The sequence below is a fragment of the Callorhinus ursinus genome, unplaced genomic scaffold (assembly GCF_003265705.2).
Source record: "Callorhinus ursinus isolate GAN/ISIS: 27379988/994484 unplaced genomic scaffold, GSC_fseal_2.0 scaffold73, whole genome shotgun sequence".
Classification (NCBI taxonomy): domain Eukaryota; kingdom Metazoa; phylum Chordata; class Mammalia; order Carnivora; family Otariidae; genus Callorhinus; species Callorhinus ursinus.
This window is the reverse complement of record NW_027397135.1, coordinates 1,728,274-1,754,504: the sequence shown is the minus strand read 5'-3', so window position 1 is coordinate 1,754,504 and position 26,231 is coordinate 1,728,274. Positions and strand designations below refer to the sequence as shown.

Sequence of the window (26,231 nt, the reverse complement as noted above, 5' to 3'; positions counted from 1 at the left end):
TAATTGCTCTGGATCCAAGAACAATATACAATTAACAGCATTACACCAATCAAAGAAGACAGTGAATAAAAATGGCTCATCCTCCATAGCAAGTTGCAATAAATCTTGTAGGGGGGAAACTACAGAGAAAACTGCAAAGCATTTTTTAAGAACTTTTTAAAAAGCATGACTAAATGAGTTTATTCGTGGATGGAAAGACAATATTATAAATATGCCCATCCTTAAATTATAAATTTAATCCAATAAACTCAATCCTTATAGACCTTGCAAAACGATCCAAATATTTATATGGAAGAGGAAATGGTCAAGATTAGTCATAATACTGTTGGGAAATATAAGCAGACTTGCTCTACCAGGTAAAGAAACTTGTAAAAGTTTCTTTGGTGTATTAATAACAGATTAATGACACAAAAATAGAGACCTCAGAAACACACATTTATAGAAACTTAATATATGGTTAAGATAGCACTGCAATTCACTGGGGAAAAGACAGACAATAAGTGCTAACAAGTCAAATATTTAGGCTTATGAAAAAAGTAAAAGTGGATCCTTAACACCATTCAAAAGCAAAATTTTCAAGTAAAATAAAGACCCAAATGTGAACAGTAAAACTAAAAAGAAAAAAACCACATAGGCAGCAGCATTTTTTTATGAACTTGTAATAGGGAAGGATTTCTTTTTTTTTTTAAGATTTTATTTATTAGAACAAGCAAGCACACAAGCAGGGAAGCAGCAGAGGGAGAAGGAGAAACAGGCTGTTGAGCAGACAATATATTAAAAGAATTATATACCATGAACAAGTGGGATTCAGTATTTAAAAATCAATGTAATTCATCACATTAACAGGCTAAAGAAGAAAAATGATTTTATCAATATATGCAAAAAAGTAGTTGACAAAATCCAGCACCCATTCATGATTAAAACTTTCAGCAAACTAGGAATAGAAAGGAACTTTCTCAATTTGAGAAAGAATATCTACAAAAACCTACAGCTAATATCATACTAATGGTGAGAAAATAAGTTTCAGTGAAGAAAAGGCAAGGATGTCCCCTCTCAACATGGCTTTTCAATGTACTGGAAGTCCCCCCCCCAAAAAGAAATTTTTTAAAGGTATACAAATTTAAAAGAAATTAAACCCTATTCACAAATGACACGATTGTCTATGTAGAAAATCACAATTAAAAAAAAAAACCTGAAATAAGCAATTACAAAAAGCTTGCAGTATACAGTTATTTAATCAAAGTTAATTGCTTTCTTATATACAGCAATGAACGATTAAAATTTGAACCTAAAAGTCCAATATGGTGGGGTGCCTGGGTGGCACAGTCAGATGAGCAGTCAACTCTTGGTTTTACATCAGGTTGTGATCTCAAGATCGTGAGATTGAGCCCCAAGTCAGGCTCCACACTAAATCTGCTTGGGACTCCCTCTCCCTCTGCCCACCCACCTCCACCCCTTGCTCTTTCTTTCCTTTTCTCCCTCTCTCTAAAAAAAAAATCTTTTTTGAAAATCCAAAATGGCTTACGTTAGCACCAAAAAGAAAAAAAAAACCCTCAAGTATAAATCTAACAAAATATATACAAGATCCCTATGAGGAAAACTGCTAAACTGGTAAAAACAAAGTAAATGGAGATATGCCATGTACACAGGTAGGAAGACTCAATGATGTCAAGATATCAGTTCTTCCCAATTTGATTTATAAATTCAGTTCAATCCCAATCAAAATCCCAAGAAGTAATTTTGCAAATATTGACAAATCAATTCTAAAGCTTAATTGAATTAATAGGCAAAAGACTGAAGTTTAATTATAAAAGCAAAATAGCCAACAATATTGAAGAAGAACATAGTTGGAGAACTGGCACTACCAGACCTCAAGACTCCTATAAAGCTACAGTAACCAGGAACATGTGGTATTGGTGAAAGAATAGACAACCAGGTCAATGGAGAAATAGACCAACACAAAGATAGCCAACTGATCTTTAGTAAAGGATCAAAGGCAATGCAGTGGAGAAAGGACAGTCTTTCAACAAATGGCACTAGAAGAACTGGAAATCTACAGGCCATAAAAAGTGAATCTAGAAGTACACCTTTCAAAAAAAATTAACTGAATGAATCATAGACCTACATGTAAAACAAACCTATAAAAGAAGATAACATAAGAAAATCTAGGTAACCTTGGCTATGATGATGACTTTTTTAGGTACAACACCAAAAACATGATCCATAAAAGAAAAAGTAAGTTAAACTTCATTAACATTGAAAATTTCTCTTCAAGACAGTGTTAAGAGAATGAAAAGTCAAGCCATGGATGGGGAGAAAACATTTGCAAAACAATGAGATACTGTTGTTACAGTGGTTAATCCAATGGCTAAAATTTGAAACACTTAACAACACTAAATGTTTAGAAGGCCATAGAGCAACAGGAACCTTCATGCGTTTCTAAACAGAATGCAAAATGGTGGCAATTTCTTAAAAAACTAGATCTCATACCAAATGATCCAGCAATCATATTCCTTGGCATTTACACAAATGAATTGAAAACATGTCCACACAAAAACCTGCACATTCGTATTTATAACAGCTTTATTCATAAATGCTAAAACTTGGAAGCAACCACATGCCAAGAGGTAACAAACTGTGGTATAACCATACAATGGAGTTATCCAGCAATAAAAAAAAAAAAGTTATCAAGTCACGAAAAGTCATGGAGAAAATTTAGAAGCATATTGCTAACTGAAGTCGATCTGAAAAGCCTACATCCTATCATTCCACCGATGTGACATTCTGGAAAAAGCAAAACTGAAAACAGTTAAAAGACCAGTGGTTGTCGGAAGTTGGAAGGGGTTGGTGGGTGGAGGGAGGAATGAATAGATGAAGCACGGGATATTTAGGGCAGTGAAACTATTCTGTATGGTGCTGTTAATGGTGGATACACATCATTATATACTGACCCACACCCACAGAATGTACAGCACAATGAGTGAACTCTATGGCTTTATATGTTAAATAATGTATTGTTAATGGCTTGTCAGCTATAACAAATGTACCATACTAATGCAAGGTGTCAATAGCAGGGGAAATGGGGTAAGGGAGGATGAGGGGGTATATGGGAACTTGTTGTGTTTTCTACTCATTTTCCTGTAAACCTAAAGTGAGAAAAATAAAGTCTATTAATTTTAAATATTTTTTACTTTGACTTCAGTGTGGAAAACAGAGTTGATGATAGGTTCTTGAAGACCATTTAGTAAGTCATTAAGATAATCAGGGTCGAGGATGGTCATGAATTGCATTAAGATAGCCACAGTGGAGTTGGAAATGGATGGATTCCAGGAATAAGGAGGTTTACAGTATCAGTCCTACAGCTTGCTTCTGTGTGAGAGAAGGTATTATTCCTTCTTTGTTTTTCTCTCAGTCCCATTACCTTATGTATAATCTGCGTTAAATGTTTGTAAATGCCTAGAATTGAATTATCACTGGGCCACCTTAATTCTGTATACCTTTAAAATTTGCAAAAATCATTCAACACAAATTAAATTTTAAAAACATGTGTACAGCAAATACTTTAATTGGCCTTCAACTTTCATTCCCCCTCCATTGTTAGAAAGCTGTTTTCTTTTTTTTAAATGCTTCGACTCCTTTGCACCCAGTTTCTGAATTGAAATCTGGTTCTGCCAGTTAGATACACTCTCCCAAGATTTGGGAAGCAGAAGTAAGTCAGAGTCTGTCTTCAGCGTGGCTTCTGGCTGTCACCATTGGTTAGAAAGACTGTGTTTTTTCCTAAGAAGATTCCAAGGTTGATTTGCCAGCCTTCCAGTTGCCTCCAGCTTCTTGATTTAATTCCCTAGGGCCTGGGTGCAGGTGTCTTCCTGTTACCTAGATGCAGTTGCTGCTGGTGGTTTCTCCAGTTCTAGCCTGCCCTCAGAGCAGTAACCTCCCTATGGACAACTTCTGTATTTTCAGAGACCATTCCAGGGGCCCAACTTAGATCCTGCTCCTTCAGGTGTTCCAGTGGTGTTATAAGAACCTTCCCACTTAATAAATATAATATATTTTGTTTCATGCCTTGAACTGATTGGTTAGATGTAACACAATCCATAGAGATACCCCAGGTAAAGTTTTGCTGTTACCTGGAAATCCCTCTTAGTTTGTTTTTGTAAAGGGGAATGAGGAATGGGAAGAGAACAGATAGATGATCCTGTGAGACTGAAATTGTTATATACAGACCAACTCTCATTACTTCACCATACAGTATCAGTGAGTGGGCTGTATAGATTATCCAAATCCTGATAGGTTACTAACTTATTAAGAGTTAAGACTTGTTAAAGAAAGAGCACCAAAAACCAATGCCTATGAAGCTAGAGTAACAAGACTCAAAGGAAACTGTCAAAATTTTATTTTTCTTTAGGTGACCATATCATCTGGGATAAATATATTTGGTGGGGTTTCATGACTCTAGCACTCAAATTTTTTTTATTTAAATCAGTTTAACATATAGCACATTATTAGTTTCAGAGAGAGAATTTAGTGAATCATCAGTTGCATATAACACCCAGTGCTCATTAAATCAAGTGCCCTCCTTTATGCCCATCACCCAGTTACCCCACCCCCCCTCCAGCAACCCTTGTTTCCTATAGTTGAGTCTCTTGGTTTGTCTCCATCTCTGATTTCATCTTATTTTTTTCCTTCCCTTCCTCTATGTTCATTTGTTTTGTTTCTTAAATTCCACATATGAGTGAAATCATATGGTATTTGTCTTTCTCTGCCTTATTCCACTAAGCGTAATACCCTTTAGTTCCATCCATGTCATTGCAAATGGCAAGATTCATCCTTTCTGATGGCTCAGTAATATTCCATTGTATATATGGACCACATCTTCTTTATCCATTCATCTGTCAGTGGACAGCTGGGCTCTTTCCATAGTTTGGCTGTTGTCGACACTGCTGCTGTAAACATTGGGGTGCGTGTGCCCCTTTGGATCACTATGTTGTATCCTTTGGATAAATACCTAGTATCTAGTACTCAAATTTCATTTCCTCTTTTTTATTTTATAATTAGGGTAAGCTTTCACCATAAGAAAGTATCAGCATGCTTTTCATTTGTTTGGATTTTATCAAACAATACTAGATCTGTAATTCAATGCTGCTGAAGCAACATTTAAGTAAACACTGCATATTACCATTCCCTTTGGTCTTTTAAATTGTTGTCAATCCTTTGAAAGTCAGAATCCCTAACACTTCTTGTGGAACAGTGAGCTCTGTGGTACTGAAGCATCTCCAACATGCAGCAGTGAGAGAGGATTGGAGAGGCTAGAGGAGGAGCCATTTCTCTTGCCATCTTTTTCTGACCTGCTTTTACATGTGACAGAAGCTGAGAAATTAATCGCTTTGTAAGTTTGTACTAAATGCCTGATGTAGAAATGCAATGATGCCAGATTTCCCCATTTTTCAAATGACTCCTAGAATCTGGACTTTTTTTTTTTTTTCCACAAAAACCCTCCCAGTTTCACACTAATTCTTTAAATGTTTAAATACTTTGAGTAAAAGAAAACCACCAATAAGCTGAATCCCAACCTTGGGTCATCAGCTTATAAACTGTTCTGAGTGATCAGCAGAGAAATGTATACATGTTGTCCCTTAGTGAATGCTTTTAATGTCACTCAGTAAATGCTGGGCCAGGGATGGGGGGAGGTCACTTTTTAAGCTAGGATTGGAATCTATTAAGGAAGTTTTCTAAATAATCCCCAAATAGGTAGATAAAAAGGAATTCTGGTTGGTTGACATTCTACATGTTAGGACCAATTTTGTAATTCAACAAAGTTTAATGGGTGATTGTGATGGGTTTTTTCTTTAATGTAATTAACATCACTACTTGAGCCTATAGGATGTGTGATGAAATTCCCATTGAAGGATAATACTGTATTATGAATCCGGAATTTAAAACAATAACAAACATCATCTCAAACTTTGGTACTATGTACTATGCTATAATCATTTTAAATTCATAACCCTAGAAAATGAATTAGACCAAAAATCAAAGCTATAGAAAATAGATGTTAACAAAGTAAAAGTTTGTACATTGCTACAGTTTTCTTTCCAAAGCCACATGTTTTTCATGCCTATACAAAATTCTGTATACTGTCATGAGCAAGTGTTTATCACTTTCAGCTATACAGCATTTACTAAGGAAAAAATTTTAGTGTCTCGGTCTATGACGTGAATTGGCTAAATTATCTAACTGAACAAGGCAAATTAAAATAACCAAGGTTGAGCTGTTTTTTTATTTTGTTTTCTTTATCATAGATACTTCATAGGACAGCAGTTCTGGTTAATGTTTGCTACTTCTGATGACAGAAATAACCTACGTTCCTTATGAGAAATCCCAACAATTCAGGAATGTGTAAAGTAGGATGTAAAAGTCTTGTGACCCCAATCCAGTTAGAGGATTAAATCTTTCCGAAGATTTTATATGCACAAATACTTTTTAAAAAGGTATCATGCTAGATGAACAGGTTAGTATTAACCCACTATAGTTAGACATTATTGTACTGGATTCAAATTGCAAGGTTCAGGAAATCCAACTTAAATTGACCTACACAGCAAATGTACTTTATTGACCCAAGTCCAAGGCTGGCTGGATGGAGGAGCTTAGATAATATATATTACCAATTCTTGGGTTTGCTCCCTTTGGTTGGTTGGTCTGCTCTTTCCTGTCTTGGTGCCATTTTCCAGCAGACTTGCTTGGTGACAGTAAGGTTGATACAACCTTTAGCAACCCCAGTGGGAAGGAGAGATCCTACCTTCTTAGTTTCACAAGAGCCTTGGAATTGAGTCTCACATTGACTAAGTGACATGCCCATCCCTGAAGCTCATGTGACTCAGAGAATGTGGTGTTGATCAGTAGGTCACACCTGGGGCACTCGCCATCGGCAGAGGCTGAGGAGAGTTAGCGGCTCTCTGAATCATGAAGACAGAGCAAAGGAATGCGTAGCTTCCCAAAAGGAAGCAGAATATTCTTGACAAAAGGAAAATGAATGCTAAGTAAGAAAAGACATTCAGCTCCCAGCAGCCCTGTTACCATTTATAGGTTTCTTTATACATACCCTGTTTTCCATTTATATTTTTAACGGTAGATTTACAGAAAATTTGCAAGGATAGGACAGAGAGTTTCCATATAGCCTCCACACAACTTGCCCTGATGTTAACATCTTACATAACCACAGTACATCTGTCAAGACTAAGAATATTAAGCTGCAGGCTTTGGATTTCATCAGCCTTCCATTACTGATCGTCTTTTCTAGGATCCAGTCCAGGATTCGTTGCATTTGGCGTACATACACTTTTTAAAATAGTCACACCTGATAGCTACCATATATGACAAAACACTTCTTTTTATAGAGACAACTCTGTCTCATTATTCATCCATACTGAAGTTCAAAAAAGCTCTAGATCTGTATTTCTCTTTTTAGGGGACACAGTTGAGCCCCTAACACACTCCCATTCTCACTTTCAGTTGACGATGTTGTTCCCTATTTTCAGGTTTGATACAGTACAACTCCTTATGGCAAAGTGTGACTGAATCACATAGTTAACCAATTCACCACACTCAATATGCAGTGGTGGAAAGGAGGTTATTTACAGTTAGAAGGAGGAAGAGGAGGAGATGAAGAAGGATGACAGAAAGAAGGAACCAAGGAGGGAGGGAGGGAGGAAGAGAGGAAGGAAGGGTTCCATTAGGATGGGAAAGAAATGAAAACACACATATAACATACCCTAATTGAAAAGAATAGCACAGTCTCTCTATCTGGACAGTAAAGTGAGTTTTTTCATTGGCCGTGGTTCTCTCTGAATCTCTTGTCTCTGGTATATGCTAATATCTGAGGCTTTTTCCTTCAGGGGACTGCTGCTTTTTCCTACCAAGGGCTCTGTCTTTCTTGGACTGACTGACTTTAACTTTGTGTCATTTTATTATCTTATTGGATATACTGTTATAATTCTACTTCTGGTGAAGGGTTTCCTCTTTACATATAAAATCAGTATTTGTTCATTGATATTGAGCTTGTATGGTGTGCCAGACACGTTTCTAGAGGCTGAAAGTAGAGAAGAACACAACAAAACAAAAAAACTGGTGCCCTCGGAGTTTGGGGAAAAATTGGTAACGCAGGAGAGAGAGGTGAGCTGGAGGGAAGTTCCTGGTTTGGCAAGAAGAGATTTTTCTGGGAGTCCCAATGGTTTATCCATGGTAACAGGAAAGGAGTTAATGAAATTGGGGGCAGTTAGTGAAAGGTGGAGGTGATTTGGTAGGAACTTTGGAATTTCTCATTTCTGTATCTGTAAAATAGGGAACAGCATCATCAACTGAAAGTGAGAATGGGAGAGTGTTAGGGGCTCAACTGTGTCCCCTCAAGATTCCCATGCTGAAGTCCTAACGTCTCGTACCTAAGAATGTCACTGTATTTGGAGATTAGGTCTTTACAGAGGTGATTTCATTAAAATGAGGCCCTAATCATATGACTTGTGTCCAGATAAGAGGAAATTTGGGCACATGGCCATGACATGTGGGCGCACACAGAAGGAAGACCATGAGACTACCCAGCAAGAAGGCGGCATTCACATCTCCAGCAACTAATACAGGAGGAAGGTCCTGGAGCTTTGACGAGGTTTCAGTGCCGCTCATTGGAAAGACACACCAATATGTTATTAGGAACCACAGAAAAGGAAAAACCCTGCCAGTTAAAGCATGACATGTCATAGTGGCACCTGTAAGACACACCGTCATGCCAGAGACACTTAGTGTGAAGACGTGTGTGTTCTAGAACCGATGACATGGTAGGATAGCCTCATGGATCCACAATGAGACATGATCATGAAAGAAAGTGAAACTGGTCAGCATGTTTGTTTTTCCAGCTATGTTCAGCTGTGTGCATGCGGGCATAAAGTGGATCTAAACAGTGTTTCTGCAGCTTGGGTCTCAACAGGGTTTTCGTTTTTTCAAGTGAGTACCGGAAAGCAAGGGGGTGCCCAAGGTAGCTGAAGAGGTAGATGAGGGCGAGATTCTAGTGAAGCAGGTAGCCAGAGCCCCATTACTAGGAGGGGTTTCAAAGAGCACTGTAAGCAGTATGCTGGAAATTGAGATTCGTGGGGGGGATTATGTTATCGGTGTTGATAAAGCCCAGCGTATGACAAGGGTATGAGCCACTGAGATGGGGTGGAGGATAAGACCAGGCTCACTGATTTGATCTTCAGCTGTGGATATTCGGTTCTACAGCCCATCCCCTTTTTTGTTTGTTTGCAATCCTGTGTTTAACACCCAAGAACTCTGATTCTTACTTTTGTCAGCCTTTTTCTTTTTCTTTTTTTAAAGATTTTATTTATTTGAGAGACAGAGAGCACAAGCAGGGGGAGGGGCTGAGGGAGAGGGAGAAGCAGGCTCCCCGCTTGATCCCGGGACCCCAAGGTCATGACCTGAGCCAAAGGCACACACCTAACCGACTGAGCCACCCAGGCGCCCGCCTTTTTCTTTTTTTTTTATGAATGCTTAATAAGAAGTGACTCTCCAACATCCTTTTAACCATGGTAATCTCATTGCTCCTTTCAGTAGTTGAATTGGCAATGTCTGTGTAGCTCAGTTCTGGCTAATGAGATGTAATTCGTAAGAGGTGATCCTTCTGCTCTAGAGTTTTGTTTGTGACGTTGGAACAGTCACAACAGTCTTGCGACCCCACTGAAAACAAAACCAATACACAGACAAGGACAAAACCAAGAAAGCTACAAGGGAGCAGAGAAGGAGTCCCAACATCATGCCTGGAGCTTAACTTTTTCTGGATTTTATGAGAATAAATTTGCTATTGCTTATGCAGCTTTGAGCTGGAGTTCCTGTTATGTACAACCAAAACGTGCTGACCTGATAGAGAATGTGGTTAAAGGAAGTGGGATGCTTCAAGGGGCACCTCCTAAAGTGTATATAAATGGCAAGGTGAAGGAGGTAGAAAATTGGACAATGTGATCCCCACTGTCCCAGGTTTGGATGACCTTTGCATTTGGCTAGGTTGTCACCTTATACGTTGGGACACCAATTGTGCACCTACAAAAAATGTAGTATTAGGAAAACGGTAGGGGAAAAAATTAGGATGTTGGAATACATTGGCTATTTCTTGTAGCCTACAGGAAAAGAGCTGCGTCCAGCCACAAGTGACCTATCTGAAAGCAGAAATCCTTGAGGCTTGAAAAGCTGAATTCTCTGCCCCAGGAGGTAGAAGACATAGGAGACAAGACTGAGGGAAAAAGATAAACTACCCTGCCTTTTTTCAGAACTATGGAATTATGAGTCATTCCTTCCTACCCAACGCTATTGTTTCCAAAATGCCTCAAGGCCAGATGTCATTAAGGAGAAAGAGGGATGAAGAAGAGATTACAAAAATGAAGCCTGGATCAGATGGTTAAGCATCTGCCTTCAGCTCAGGTCATGATCTCCAGGTCCTGGGCTCGAGCCCCATGTCTGGCTCCCAGCTCAGCAGGGAGTCTGCTTCTCCCTCTCCCCTTGCTTGTGCTGTCTCTGTCTCTCTCTCAAATGAATAAATACAATCTTAAAAAAAAAAAAATGAAGCCTGGAATGAAGGGGGTCTCACTGTGTTATCACACTGCTCCATCAGAAATATTACACATCACAGGGGCGCCTGGGTGGCTCAGTCATTAAGCGTCTGCCTTTGGCTCAGGTCATGATCTCAGGGTCCTGGGATCGAGCCCTGCATCGGGCTCCCTGCTCAGCGGGGAGTCTGCTTCTCCCTCTCCATCTACCCCCCCACTTGTGCTCTTTCTTTTTCAAATAAAATCTTTAAAAAAATATATTACATCCCAAAAGACAAAAAAAGCAATTCAATTGGTATCCTTTAAACAGTACATTTGCAATTATAACAAGTTTTGTTAACTATAAATTTAATATATGTATTCTCATAGCTTTCATAATCATTAAAAATCAGGTACCAGGCAAACTTTCTTCCCGGTTATAGAATTCCCCCCCATCTCCCCCCACCCCCATTGTAAGTGGGTTCTCTGTGCATAGTTTTCTGCTACACCAATTCCACTAGCATCAGAAGGATCTATATTTAGTGGCTCTGAGCTTGGAATGTCTCTGAAATTTTTCACCGTGTGGTCTCCCCTTATGTGTTCATCGTTTTCTATTCAAGTTTCTCCAACTTCATTTGCTTTCTGTCTTCCCAGAATTTCTAAAAACTTCGGGGACACAGAGGCCTGAGTTCCAGTGCTCTTACTGTATTGTAAAAACATACACACATTTCTGGAGGACAGTGTGCTCAATATGCTAATCTCTCCCTGAACCAGTTTCTTCAAGAAAATGTTTTTATGTGGGCCTTAAAAAAGTGGTTCTAAGTGGACTCTGGAGCAAGACTGATTGTTATGGCCTGAATGTTTGTCTCCCCCTCTCCCCTTCCCTGCAAATTCATAAACTGAAACCCGAACCCCCAGTGTAGCTAAATATGAAGTAAGGAAGTAGTTAAGGTTAAATGAGGTCATTAGAGTGGCCCCTGATCCACTAGGATTAGTGTCCTTAGAAGAACAGATGCCAGAGAGCTTGTGTGCCTGTTCCCTCCCTCCCCGCCCCTCTATTTCTCTCTCTCTCTCTCCCTACCCACACACTCAGAGAAAGGCCAAGTGCGAACACAGGGAAAAGGTGGCCGTCTCCAAGTCAGAAGAGAGCTCTTACCAGAAACTGAACCCTGCTGGACCTTTATCGGGGACTTCCAGCCTCCAGAATTGGGAGAAATAAATTTCTGTTTAAATGTCAGCCCCCCATGGGGCTGGTTTAAACCCCAACCCTGCTTATAATGGATTATGTGACCATGGGCAATTTGCTTAATGTTTCCTCACCAGTATCATCTTCTGTAAAATGTACTTATGACTAGTATCCAGCTCCTCAGACTCATTAGGATTAAATAAGTTAATATTTAGAAAGGGCTTAGAACCATGCCAAACACAGTAAACACCAGAGCGTTTGTTAAAGAATCAATACAGCAAATGCAGTCCTAATTTCTTGAGTGTTTCCTGTAGTGTCTTTTGATAAAAAGCTGAAACCATTCCAGCAAAATGTTACTTAAGGCCGTTCTACAAACTATCAAGATGACAGTAAAAGTGCTTAAAGGTTCTGAATTCTACCTGGATCTGAAGATACCACTTAGAGTAATTACAAGAAAACATGACCTTCTTCCTAAATTTAATGAAGTACTATTAGTGCTTTTGTGTTTCATTTGGAGTCACAATAAATCTCTTGTTTTCTACAAGTTTTGCTTTTTCAATCTTTCACATTTAGGCCTATGATCTCTCTCTCTAACTAACTATTGAATATGATATGATAGAGGACTCAAGCTTCATTTTTCCCCCCACATGGATACCAATTACTACAGCAACATTTATCGAAAAGGTTATTTTATCTCATTGAATTACATGAAGGTGAATGTGTATGTAGGGGTTTATTGCTGGACTTCTATTCCGTTCCATTGGTCCCCATCTACCTTTGTGTCAATACCACAGTCTTAAAAGCTGTTGCTTTCATTAAGCATTGAAGATCTGATAAAGTTCTTCAACTTTGTTCTTCCAGGTTTCCTTGGCCATCCTGTTCCTTTCCTACTTGCTCTTTAATTTTAATGTTGATGTGTCAGTCTCTCTCTCTCTCACACACACACACACACACACACACACACACACACACACACCCCTCTGCTGGGATTGGGATTGCATTGAATCTATAGATAGCCCAGTATGAGTAGAATTAATATAATAATGCTGAAGCTTCCAATCTGTGAGCCTAATACATAATCAGCTAGCTCATTCTCTCTCTCTCCACAATTTTAGGTCTCCTTTAACTTCTCTTGGCGATGTTTTAGAGTTGGGTTTTTTTTTTTTTAAGATTATTCATTTATTTATTTATTTATTTATTGGAGAGAGAATGAGCGAGAGAGAGCATGAGCAGGGAGAAGGGGAGAGGCAGAGGGAGAAGCAGACTCCCCCCCTGAGCAGGGAGCGACACGAGGCTCGATCCCAGGACCTTGGGATCATGACCTGAGCTGAAGGCAGACGCTTCAAACCGACTGAGCCACCCAGGCGCCCTGTTTTGTAGTCTTTAGTATAGAAGTACATCTTTTGTAGGGTTTCTTCCTAAATATTTGATTTTTTTATGTTAATGTTAGTGATGTTTACTGAATTTCATTTTCCAACTGTGCTAGTATATATAAATACAATTGATTTTTGCATTTCGATCTTTTATTCAGTTTCCTTGCTAAATTAATTCAGTTTGTAGTTTCTTTTGTATTTTCTGTCTGCAAATAAAGACATTCTTGTTTCTTTTTTTCCCAGACTTTACATTTCCCCCCCTTGCCTTATGGCTCCGACCTGTAGTAAAATACTGACCAGCAGCAGTGATAAACATTCTTATCTTGTCTGGACTGCAGGGAGAAAGGGTTTGCTATTTCTCCATTAGGTATGTTAACTTTGGTTTTAAACAGATACCCTTTATCAAATTAAGGAAGTTCCCTTCCATTTCTGAGGATCTTTATCATAAATGGATGTTTAATCTTCATGCTTTCTGCATTTACTGAGATGATGATACAGTTTTTCTTATGTGAATGTGGTAAGTTGCATTGGTTAATGAATTTTAACCCAACCTTGCATTTATGGAGTCAACTCCACTTGGTTACCATACCTCCATCATTGTTTTTTTTAAATACGGATTTTCTAACATTTTGTTAGGGATGTTCAATGAGAGATATTGGCTTGCAATTTTCTTGTAAAGTCTGTGTCAGGTGTGGGTTGTCAGGATTATGCTGAACTCATGAGTTGGAACATATTCCTTCTCTAATTTCTAAGAGTTGTGTAGAATCACTGCTTTTCCCGTGTTTGGAAGATTTCATTAGCAAAGCATTCTGAGCCTACAGTTATATTTGTTTTGTTTTTTGAGGGAAAAGTTTCTCAATTATAGATTCAACTCCTCTCATAGAAATAAGACTTTTCAATTTCTTCTCCTGCCAGTCTTAAGTTGTATTTGTCTGTTTCGTCTATCAAATTTATTGGGAACAAAGTTGTTAACAAGAGTTTTTACTGTCTGGCTTCCTTAATATGAAGCTTAAGAACAGGCAAAACAACCAAAGGTGGTAACAGTTAGATGAGTAGCTCCTAGGAGTACTGCTTGGGAAGGAGCATGACCTTCTGGAGGGATAGGAATGTTGTCTATCTTGATCTGGGTGGTGGTTACATGGGTGTAAACATATATAAAAATGCATTAGATGCACTGACTGTTACTTTAATATATCCATGTTATAGTTACATAAAAGTTTAAGGGTGAAATTAAAAACAAAACTGACATGTGACTCTGATGCCCACCCAAGGCTGAAGCTTCTGTATTCAAGTGGGACCCGAGACAGCCAGTCTGAGCGCTGATGGAGACCTAAATTTCCAAAGTGAGAGGTTCCAGTGCAGGAAGACTTAGACCATTTCCTTGTAGCAAACATAGAACTAGCCTACTCTTATCTCCTCCAGTGGAGGTGGAGAAAGAAAAGGTGTTTAAGGAAAAAGTGTTTAAAGGAAAAAGAATGGATGAACTACACACAGACAGTTCTCCGTTAATCACTTCTTTCTGATATTTAAGATGAGACCAGACAGAAGATACTTCAAGACAGTTTTTATATTCTGTGGAAAGCCTCAAGGGTGAGTGTATTAGTTGTTGACTAAATTCGGTATCTTCCAACTTAAAATTTATTGTATTACAAAAAGATATTAAGATAAAAAGCAAGCATGAATGAAGCAGCAAAATTGGCCCTTCACCACTCCCACCCAGTCTGTCAGTAACAAGACCATTTGGAAGCGCTTACTATATACCAGGCACTATCAAGTTACTTAACCCATAAAACTTTAAAATTGTACCCATTTCACATGTGTAAAAACTGAGAACCAGAGTTTCAGTAACTTGGCTAAGATTATACAAATCAATACATGGTAAAGCCAGAATTTGATGCTGGCTTAGAAACCTGCCTTTTAAACCTGTGCTGTATAATAACCCACAATCAGTTTTAGGTTTTAAAATCTTTTTCTATACACTATAGACATATTTCTTTACTCAAGTGGAATCTTACTATACTTTTATCCATAACAATATTTATTCTCCAAGAGATGGATATTTAGGATGTTTATGCTTATTACTTTGTAAATAATGAGATTATTTATGAATAACAGATTCCCAGAAATGGAACTATGTCATAGTGCATCTTCCCTTCCTCGGTGTTTTTAATTTTTGTCATTCAGACCCACAAAAATGTGTATTTTAAACATTTGCTCTTTTTTACTTTAATATTTGTACTTGTATATAACCAATTGTCCCGGCAAACTTAATGTCTGGTAGAGCAAGTCCAAACTCTTGTGTTTTTTTTGTTTATTTTTTTTTTTTCAAAATTACCTTGGCTATTCTTGGCCCTTTGTTCTTCTGTATAAATGTTTCTAGCAACTTTCTCAAATCACATATTAATGCCATTAATTTTCCTATAGATTCTCTTTGGTGTCCTACAATGACAGTCTGCCATGAAGAACTTTTTCTTCCTTTCCAAACCTACTTTCCTCTTCCTTCCTCCATCTCCCCAGCTCTTTCTTAACTGTGTAACAAAGACCCACCACAAAATATTGAATACCAAGTAGTAACTAATAGTGGGCATCTTTGCCCATTCCTAATCTTAAAATGAACGTGTCTAACATTCTATCCCAATATATTCTATTGGCATTAGGTTTAGGTAATGATTATAATAGTTGTGTAACAGAGCTGAAACATCATTATTATTTTAAATGAATCTAAAATCATGAATGTTACTACCAAAAATACTGAAGGCAGTAGAGGGCTAGAATATAGGGAAAGTCAGCAAATTTCTTTTTATATAGGTGATGGTCTATAGCAACTCCTGTATACCTGAGGTTACTCATTCAAAAAATAGGTTTACGTACGTCTTCCAAACATTTAAAGCTGAATAGGAACATACAAATCAACAGAAGGCCCCCAAACACAAATTTTAAAAAGGGAAAAAAAGAAAGTAAGTTAGCAAAAGGCTAAAAACAAAGCCAGCAAGGTGGCATTAAAAAAAAAAAAAAAGGTAAAAGAGAGTATAAAATAAACTGACAGAAGACCAAGTAACTGTGATAATATTAAAACTGGACCTAGTAGAATTAAAGGTTAAAAACTTGAATAAATGGAACAAAGATTATGAAGTTATGAACCTGTAGGTCCTGAATGCAGCACAGAATATATAAAACAAAGAGGATTCGGGATATAAGGAAAAACACATACGAGCAGTATGAGAATTTACATTTCTCCTTGAGAGAAGCAAAGCACAGGTAGTAAAAATCTGGAGAATCTTAGCAGTATTCCATTAATGATATTGATTTAATGGTTATATGACAAATTGTACCAAAGGACATACCCTGTGCCAGAGCACCAGGAAATATTTACAAAATGTGTTTGCTTAGCAGGCTAAAAAGAAATCCTTAATAAATTATCAAAAGCAGACTGTGCACACTGACTATATGTAATAGAAACTGTAAGTTATTAACAAAAAACTAAAGCAAAACATAAAAAATTTCCAGTCAGCCATCTGGAAATTGAAACACACTATCCTAAAATAATCCTTGGCTCAAACAAGCAATCAAATTTGCATCCACCAAATATTTAGAAAACAATAATGAAAACACAGCATTCCCAACCTATGGGATGGAGCCAAAGAAAACAGAGAATTTGTAACATCAACAGGGTTTTAGAATTGGAGAAAGAGAAATAAGTGGATCAATAATGGATCTTCAAGAGGTAGGAATAAGTAAGGGAAGTAGAAGAAAGGAATCCAAGTCAAAATGCCGGGGAAAAAAATGAGAAAATAAGGAATAGCTCCTTTTCCCCTGGTGGTGAAAGAAAGGATGGAGACAGAATGGGGCAAACCCTCACCAGTCTAAGAGAAGACACAAAAAGAATACATTAGGATAGATAATACATGTATTTACAACACTGAGATTATTAAGTGCAACTATGTGCTAAAAACATTTTACTTTTTTTAAAAGATTTTATTTATGAGAGAGAGAGAGCACGAGAGCAGGAGAGGGGCAGAGGGAGGGAGAGGGACAAGCAGACTCCCCACTAGTACGGAGCCAACAAGGGGGAGCTCGATCCCAGGACCCGGAAATCATGACCAGAGCTGAAGTCGGACACTTAACTGACTGAGCCACCCAGGCGCCCCGTGAAAACATTTTAAATGTAAGATAGACCACATGATGAATTTCCAGAAAAAGGAAAATTACCAAGATGTACTCAAGAAACAGAACCCTGAACAGAGCAAGAACACATGAGGAGGTAGACAAATGAAAACATCACCTTCCAGAAGAGTCAGGTATATCTGGGTATAAATAAAACAGCGTCAACTTCAATAGATAGATAATTCTCACAATATATAAACTATTCTAAATCAAATGAAACATGAGATAGTTTTCCAGTTTATTCTGCAAAGCTATCAAAATGTTAATGAAAACTAGACTTACCTTTTATGCATAAACATAAATACAAAATCCTAAATACGGGGTTAGTCAATAGAACACAGCATTTTAAATGAGTGGCTCAATATTAGATTCTACTAACATAGTTGGAGTCTACTATCAATAGCTCAAAGGAGAAAATCTATATACACCTAACGGTAGACACTAAAAAGTCATTTAAAAAAAATTTAACATCTGATCCTAATAAATGGGCTTCACACATATTCTTAACATAATATTCTATTTCTAATCTGTACTTTAAATTACACAGAGGAGTGAAATACTAAAAATTAGATATTCATAAAATCAGAAGAATGCCCACTGTTATCATATTCAATCAACTGAAAATTATTAAAAATCATAATAAAAGTTAATGTGGCCAGTTTTTTAAAAACCCACATGACCTCTTTCCTATTTATGCAGTGACTAGTTTAAAATATTACAGTACTTATAATAAGAAGAGGCCATTTCTAAAGGCAACAAAAATATTTTTTGGAAACTTTTTAAAAATACCAACATATCAGAACTGTGGTAAAGAAAGTTTTGGAACACTTAATGAGGGACATGTGAAAAAACCCAATTTTATGCTCTCGACGTAAAGACTCCCAAGTAAATTTAAACACTTAATGTTTCCAGTTAGGATCCTAACAGGATACCATGGGGAAAGTGATCAAAATGATTCTGACAGTCACAGGGAAAAATAAACAGGCAAGAATACAAAACTTTGAAAAAGGGACACTTAAGTTCCGTCCTACATTGTTGTCTGCAACGTACTACACATTGTTCTAAGAATTGAAAATACAGTGATAAAAAGACTAAAATGACAGATGCATAATTTATAAAGATATAATCCAAGCGAACTTGTAACAGAAGAAATCAGGGTGGAACGTAACTGAAAGCCCAGAAATAGACCCCAATAAGACACAGGTGATACTTACAGACTAGGACTAGGGTGTACTGCTCACCAGTGCTGTTTGCATAATTAGGTTAGCCCCTCAAAGAAAGCATAAAGTTGGACCCTTACCTCACATCTAATAAACTAAATTCTAAAATGGTTTAGTATTAAAGTGTAAGAGTAGAAAGCCAGAGAAGTAAAACAAAACTTGTGTGAAAATTAAAATCATCTTGGAGAAAGCTTTAAGGAGAAACCACAAGAATAGAGTGTAATTGACTACATATTTATGTAACTGTTAAAATTTTCCTACATCAAAACACACCATAGAGTATTTTTAAAGTTATAGTTTACATAAGGCTATCTTCTTTATACAAAGAGCTCTTCAAAACGACAGAGATAAACACCTAATAATTAAACATATGAATAGTTAATGCAACAATAGGTTCCTGGCTAACATGAAATAATGAATTTCATTAGCAATCAGAAAAATACAAATTAAGATGATCTATCACCTGTCCAAATAGCAGATTTAAAAGTTTTAACAGAGCTAAATGAAAAGTAATAGGAATGAATGTAAAACTTGCAGACCTTTTCTGGGCAATTCGGATTCAGCAGAGGTTTAGAAGTACACCCTTCCACCAGCAGTGCCAAGGAAATCAAGTGTATTTGTACATTAATGTGGATTTTCAGCACATGTTATTTATACAGAAAAGTTAGAAATAGACAACCATTAAGAAGAGGGTAGAATGTAATTATTGACAGAGAAGGATGTTTACAACGTATTATTAAATGAAAAAAAATAAACCACAAACTTTTGGGCAATATAAACCCCTTAAGAGGAAGATTAGATATGCATTCATATACATCCATCAAAGGCTAAATATTAATGGTTATGACTGGATGTGCTCCTACACTGTCAAATGTGTACCAGGCTAAAAAGGGAAAAATAAGTGTTTTGGGTTTTAAGCTTTGTCCATAAAACGTGGCACAATGGATAACAAGTAGTCCTCTTTGTCAGAAAAGATTATTCCTGAAAGTCTGTTCTGGATATAAGCAAGAATAAAACAAGGCTAAAAATGGCCTGGAATTCTTAACGGCAGTTTATTTACAGACTATCATATACAGCCTTTTTTTTTTTTTAAACAAATGGCTTAAACACATCAGATTTCACAGTTACAAGACTTTACTAAAAGTTCTTGCAAAAAAGTACAACACCTTTACAACAAATTAACTGTGAAAAAAAATCAAGGGGTAATTCATTTACAGGGCCCCATTTTGAATGCAATCAGAACTAAAACTTCTTTTTTAATAGGACATTTGACACGGTGACAGGAGTAAGACCCACAAAATTTGTTAAGTCTACATAATTCAAAGGACAAGTTCTTTCCATTATGGTCAAAATTCTGTCTTCTCCATCTTCAGCTGAATCCCTTGATAGCTTGTTAATTTGTTCTTAATAGCTTTTATTTTTAATTAAACTAAAAGCGCTTTAAGAAATTATCTGGAGAGGCTTTGGTAAATGAGAAACCGTTGCTCCCTCGTAACACCACTGGAAATTATAAAACCTTCAAAGAATTTAAAAGCAATGTTTGCAGAGGCCTGCTGATATTCGTCCTACAAACAGAAAACAAATTTAAATGAAAGATTCTGTCTTACTACCTAATTGTTAGATATTTAAATAACTATGGTTTTAATACAAAAAAGAGGAACCTCCTTTTTAAAAACTATTCATCCTGTACAGGCTTCTCATTTTTCTAGTTTTGTTTTAGTCTATTTCTCTATTTTTTTGAGTTCTTAAAGTTGACTTTTTAAAGCCATTTGTGTTAAACTAGTTGTTCAGTATTCTAATTATTTGAAATACTGGTAACTATTTTAAGTCCATTTTCTTGTTAAAAAGTTACGTACTTCCTGCAGAATTTAGATAAGGCTTAGAGGAACAGCCCAGGTAACCCATCTCTAAATCATTTTCTTAGCTATAAAGTGAGGGGACAAACCAGATGATACTAGATTATTAGAACATTCTCTTCAGGGGCACCTGGGTGGCTCAGTTGGTTAAGCGACTGCCTTGGGCTCAGGTCATGATCCTGGAGTCCCGGTATTGAGTCCCACATCGGGCTCCCTGCTCAGCAGGGAGTCTGCTTCTCTCTCTGACCCTCCCCCCGTCATGCTCTCTCTCTCTCAAATAAATAAATAAAATCTTAAAAAAAAAAAAAAAAGGACCTATGGTGAAAAGTTGTGTAAAATTGGATTGAGCTCCCAGCAAACACAGCAAAACTTTGACTCACAAGTTCCTGGAGAGTAGTCTGGAAGCATTTGACCCATTTTACCTTCCACTTTTCTTAAGAAATCCTGGTATTTCCTTCAGATTGGCCTATTACAAACTGGCCAGATGCAACTTAAAATTTGTTTTCATGATAGAGTTTCCAGTCGTTCTATTTCTTTCTGGAATGTTATTTCTCTATTCCAATTTGACCTTAAAATTTCACACTCACATTTTCATCTCTTACATTCACTTATGTATAATTTAGATACAGCTGAGTAGCAAATACCACTGCCCTTCGCGGTTCTGACGTATCCAGGTACTAGAATGTAGTGACGCATCCCAAGTACTTGGCACTCAGCAGGCACTGAATGTATATTCACTGACAGAACGAAGCCCTGAATCACAGCTAGAGCATTATCTTGATTCACATTCCCCAAGCCATTTTCATCAATAAACCCCTTAAAATGAGTCTCTTAAAATTTCATGGGTGACTACAACTCTCCAACAAAGAATGGACTGGAGACTTGAGTTACATGCAGAAAAACCTGCTGGGTCAGGAAACACAAAAGGGAACTTCACATGAGAGACAATGAAATGTCTTCTTTTGGTAGGTCAGGCTTCTGAGCCTTCAGCTTTCATCTTAATAGTTGCCATCTGACTTACCTGTTTCTTTCCCCGAAACTTAAGTGATATTTTATGTTCCTTAGATTTCACTCAAGAATACTCAGGGATTATGGCAATTATAACCTACAGAATTAGTGATTTCCAACGCTGCTCTTTTTATGAAACCAAATTTACTCAAGTATTAAATGGTATGGAAGGGATGCATTAAAAGGTTTTTACTACCGTATTTCATCAATTCTTTTGTAGATTAACATCTCTGAATTTGGGAAGTATCTTACGATTCATGCATCTTAGCATTGTGTTGTTTAATTGGCAACATTTTTTTCTAAGTGGTGCGTAAAATAGCGGTATGTCTCACAACTAACGATGTCTTGGGGCAATATTAGAAGCTGTAGTTCAAATTTCCAATTTCAAGCAACAGTTTCCCTGTCCTCCCAGCCACTCGCCCAACATAAATATATAACTGAAATGTTGGAAAAACTATCCAAACACAGTTCACTTTTATATAAAATATTTAATTTTTAAAACACAGGCTATTCATGTCACATAAATATCTTCAATTTTAGGTTAGCTGCTATGGTCAGCAGAATTATCGAGTGTGACTATTAAGAATAACTTAGATACTGTCACTTATAGGAAAGTCTAAAGCGCTAAGACTCACCATATTAAAATTTCAGATACTTGAATACTGTAGCTATTTTGCTAAATTTCAAAATACCTCTTCACTTCCTGCAATGTAGTTTTATTATACGTTGTTAGTACTCAATATTCAAATAAAAGCAAAATAATTTTTCTTCCATTCATTTCTTTCTCCCCAACAACAAAAAATTCCATTGAAAAAATAAAATGATCAACTGACATCAACTCATTTTATAGCAGTAAAATGGTCAAATATCCACTTTAAAATATCCTTACTGTCACCAAACTATAATGCTTCCCATATACTGTTTTGAAATGAAGGTTCACAAGTCAGAGGGCAGGGGTTAAAAGACTGACTTTAGAACTGGAACCATTTCCATTCTAAAACAGTTCTTCCAATTTACAATTCCAATCAAAAAGTAAGTTACCCAGAGAACAGTTAAAACAAAATGGTTAATTGGCACAACTCTCATTTCCAGAGTTTCTTTTCCCATTTAGTGATAATGGAAACACTGGTGCTTCACCTTTGGTTCCTTTCGAGAACTATTATAATTCTGTGTGCGCGTGAGCATGCACATAAAGTTAGTGAGACTTGACACCATTACAGCTTACATAAGGGTTAGTCCGTCATTCTTTGTTGCTTTTAATAAAAGAAAACAAATGTTAAAATGAACTAAAGTTGCTCTAAGTCTGGCAGAAGTCATAAAAACCCTCACAGAAGATGAGAGGAGGGAAGATAAGAGGTTTTCTCTCACTACTTTTTCTTTTTTGCTTCAATAAATTCAATCTAGGCAATGTTTCTAGTTAACAAACTGAACAGTTTTTTCTTAAAATGGCAATTGCATAACTTAAGGTATGATGTTTGCCACCCCTCTCCCCGCCCCCCATGAACTTTCATAGAATCTGGCAAATTCTGTTTCTCAAGCCTTGCCTCTACACGACTGCCCTCCAATGATCCATGGCAAAAGGAAACGGGGACAGCAGGGCAGCCCGAAAAAAAATGGTACTCGGAAATTCTCATTTAGCTATTACTTTCAACCACTGAAGTGACACAACTTTGTAGAACTTCTTGGAAGTAACAAGGTCCTGACTGGAGTTCTAGACCCTTTCTTTGCTCTCACTCTCCTATCAAGACAAGGTGATAGTGGAAGGTCCCACAGCCCAAAGGCAGGCAGGAAAGAAGGAAGTGGGATCGGCAGAGGGAATGGATCTAGCAGGAGCTGACAGGCAGCCCCCAAACACTGGAGAGCTCCCTGACTCTTCAATACAGTGTATTGATTCCCTTTAGAAGACAAATGGGTGTAAAGGTTAACTGCTTTTTCAGACCTTAAGCTTACCTGTTAAGGCACTTACTTACCCTCCCCACCCCAGATTTTTCATATAAAACCCACTATTTCATTTGAATGCATTTTGCTTGGCTATGATAATCTGCAAAATAAAACAAAAATAACGTTGACCATTTTTTTTTTTTATAAAACTGTTGCATCAAGAGAAAGGTTGTGTTTTATTTTCTGAAGTGAGCACAAAGTACACCTTTCACAATAACACTGAAAGCAGGTGCAAAGACTGACAGTGACCTTTGACTAAAGGTAGCTTTGTAAAAAGAAAAATACCAAATAAATCAGTGCCCTTTCTGATTGTTGTAAAACTGGAGGGGGGAGGGAGGGGTTGGTTGGTTGTTACATAAAAGTTGGTCCAAACTTACAAAAAAAGCACAAATGTGCATAGTTCAGAAGATCTGCAAGAGGGCCATAAAAGACTCTTATGTCCCTAAGATTAGCATCCACTTAAAACTGCAAGAATACAAAATAAAACTGTTAACTAGAATTTGTGAAGATGTACAATCAATAGATCTAGTTTTTAGAACAGCATGAATTTAAGCAAAGGTTTTTTTTCTTTTTTTTTTTTTAACTATTGTATGCAAGACCCTTTTCCACATAAAAATAAAGCTGTTGTTGAATTAATATTATTCAAGTCTCTTGGATTGCTGCCTTAAATTGCAGCTAGAAAAGTCTTTCCAGATAAAAATGATGTGCCTGAGGAAAAACAGATACTCAGTATGGTAACCCTCTGCCTCGACCTCTGCCAGCTGATGTGCTAATGTGTCCCCTGTATCCTTGTGAATATCCAGGTCCTTGGGCAGGAGAAGTCCAGGTCTGCCCGTGCATGAGGCCGGGGCCGCCTGGGTTTTCCTGTAAGTTACCACCATAGTTATAGTTGTGCATCTTTGCTGGCAAAGGATGAGTACTCTCTGGCCCTGTGGTAGGGTCACTGCTGTTCGCCAGGACTGCAATGGGGCCATGGCTATATTCAAATCTATGGTCCTTGTCCCCACTAAACAACATGGGACCGGTATTGAGGTAAATGTCTCCATATCCAGCTACTGAACTGGGAAATGACTCGGAAAAGGCAGAAGGCTGAGGTGGACCACCAGAATGAGATGAAGTAGTACTGTAGTTATCCAAAGACTGAATATCTGAGTTTCCAATGAAGCTACGTCGTTCCAATGGTGGAGCAGAGCTACCTCCTAGACCATCATTGCTAACGTAAGGAGCGGAAGAGAAAGAAGAGGATCCAAAATTGTCCTTGTAGTCTGACGTGGGTACATAAGTGTCTCCTGCCTGGTAATCAATACCGCTTTCTCTTTTGGGGTCATCCTGGGGCTGATGCTGAGCAAGCAGCTGTAACAGGGCCGCTTTCACTCCGGCGTGAGGGTCAGTTAACGAAGAGCTAGTGGTGGGAACGTGCTGGTTTTCTGTCCGATAATCCAGATCTTCTTCAGTGACTGGTGGTGGTTCCGGTGGTTCCGGAGGTCGCTGATCAGGAGGCAGAATACGAGGCCGGTCCGGTTCTGGTGTGAGCTCCAACATCCTCATATCTTGATGCTGAATGAGGTCATCTTGCCCTAAGTGAAACAAAGCAAAAAAAGAGAGTTAAAAGTTATCATGGAAAACAAGATGTTCAAAACAGTCAATGTTTCCTATGGGTGGTTGTAAAGAACATGAGAAGTTCCATCACTGGGGAAAAAAGAAAAGAAAAGAAAAGAAGGAAGGAAGCTAGGAAAGAAGGAAAGAAAAAAAGGAGGAAAGGAAGGGAAGGGAAGGGAAAGGCAGGAAAGAGGGATGTAAGTACTAATATTGCCTGCTACCATTTAAGTCTATGGCGACTGAAAAATTTAATTGCATTTGACTTTTCAAAGGTATCTCACATCTCCCTATTTATAGCTTGAAGAACAAGGCTCCTGTACACATAAAGCCTCTGCCTTGGTCAATATCATCTTGTTGTAGCTGGAGGAAAAGATTATTTCTTAACCACAGGTTTACATGAGAAAACTCTATGGCCTTCACAATGAGCCGTATCACACATGGATAATTTGTTAAGGAATCTGCTCCTAGGAGTAAACGGACAAAGAAAACCACCTATAACCGGTGCCCTGGGAATTTTGAGAACCTCTCCACTAGCAACGCCACTGGACAATATGCATTACCGCTGCCCCTCCACATCAAGAGCGTGAGCACCAGTGTGTTAGAGGTCCACGATCTGCACACTCACCCGACGCCGGAGTGCTAGGTTCTGGGGGTGGCCTGAGTTGCAGCGGCGCCTCGTGTCCTGATCCGTTTTCCCTCTCTTCCAGTAGCACATCTTTCTGCTTTGACTGCTGGGCCTTTATTAACTGAGTCAGCAGAACTGCAAACGCGCTCTGCACGGCCGCCTGCGCAGCGTCAGTCTCCACTTTAGGCTGCAGGCTCTGAGAACAAGGCTGAATTCCTCCCAATGGTTTCGAAGACTCCTGTTGTGGTGTGGATGGATCTGTCTGTTTTTCACCTGTTGCCAAAATTCCAGCAGGAAGGTTTATTTTATTTAGCTGCTGCTGAGTCTCAGAGTTTACCTTAATGTTCAACACTTGGACAAAATCAGCCATATTAACACTTGTTTTAGACTGTAGTAGGTTTAGTAGAATTGCCAATTCACTGTGGTTTAACTGCTGTCCAGGGCCTGTTTTTACTAAAGACAAAATTTGTATTGATTAGAATTGCCATAAATCACAGCACACCCCGCCCCCCAAAATGGCCCTGTGTGACCACATTCAAACGTACATTTGTGGGACAGTGTTTAAGAAACACTGTGAAAAAGGCGTCTCTTAGTCTAGTTCTAGTTTCATGGACGTTTAAGATGGAACTGCGCAGAAGTTACAACAACAACAAAAACTGCCGCCCGTTTTGAAGAAGTTCTCTTCAGGGGTGAATAC

At 37.9% G+C, this 26,231-nt stretch overlaps 1 protein-coding gene and 1 long non-coding RNA gene across 3 annotated transcripts in view; one reads left to right on the top strand and one right to left on the bottom strand.

The window, feature by feature from the left end:
• The first annotated feature begins 8,647 nt into the window (after nt 1–8,647).
• LOC141371478 (uncharacterized) overlaps nt 8,648–26,231 on the top strand; it is a 96,033-nt gene continuing 78,449 nt past the window's right edge. Inside the window, exon 1 of one of the 2 annotated variants that reach the window (XR_012376456.1) lies at nt 8,648–8,991. This is a non-coding gene — a long non-coding RNA (uncharacterized lncRNA). Of the gene's footprint in view, nt 8,992–14,646; nt 14,712–26,231 lie in introns of those variants that run through there. The other variant, XR_012376457.1, reaches the window with a different exon arrangement.
• The window catches only part of CDK13 (cyclin dependent kinase 13), a 123,900-nt gene continuing 116,871 nt past the window's right edge, over nt 19,203–26,231 (bottom strand). The window contains 2 exon segments of the mRNA XM_025853027.2: nt 19,203–24,887; nt 25,535–25,987. Coding sequence (XP_025708812.1) covers nt 24,037–24,887; nt 25,535–25,987 — 1,304 coding nt within the window. The 3' untranslated portion in view covers nt 19,203–24,036.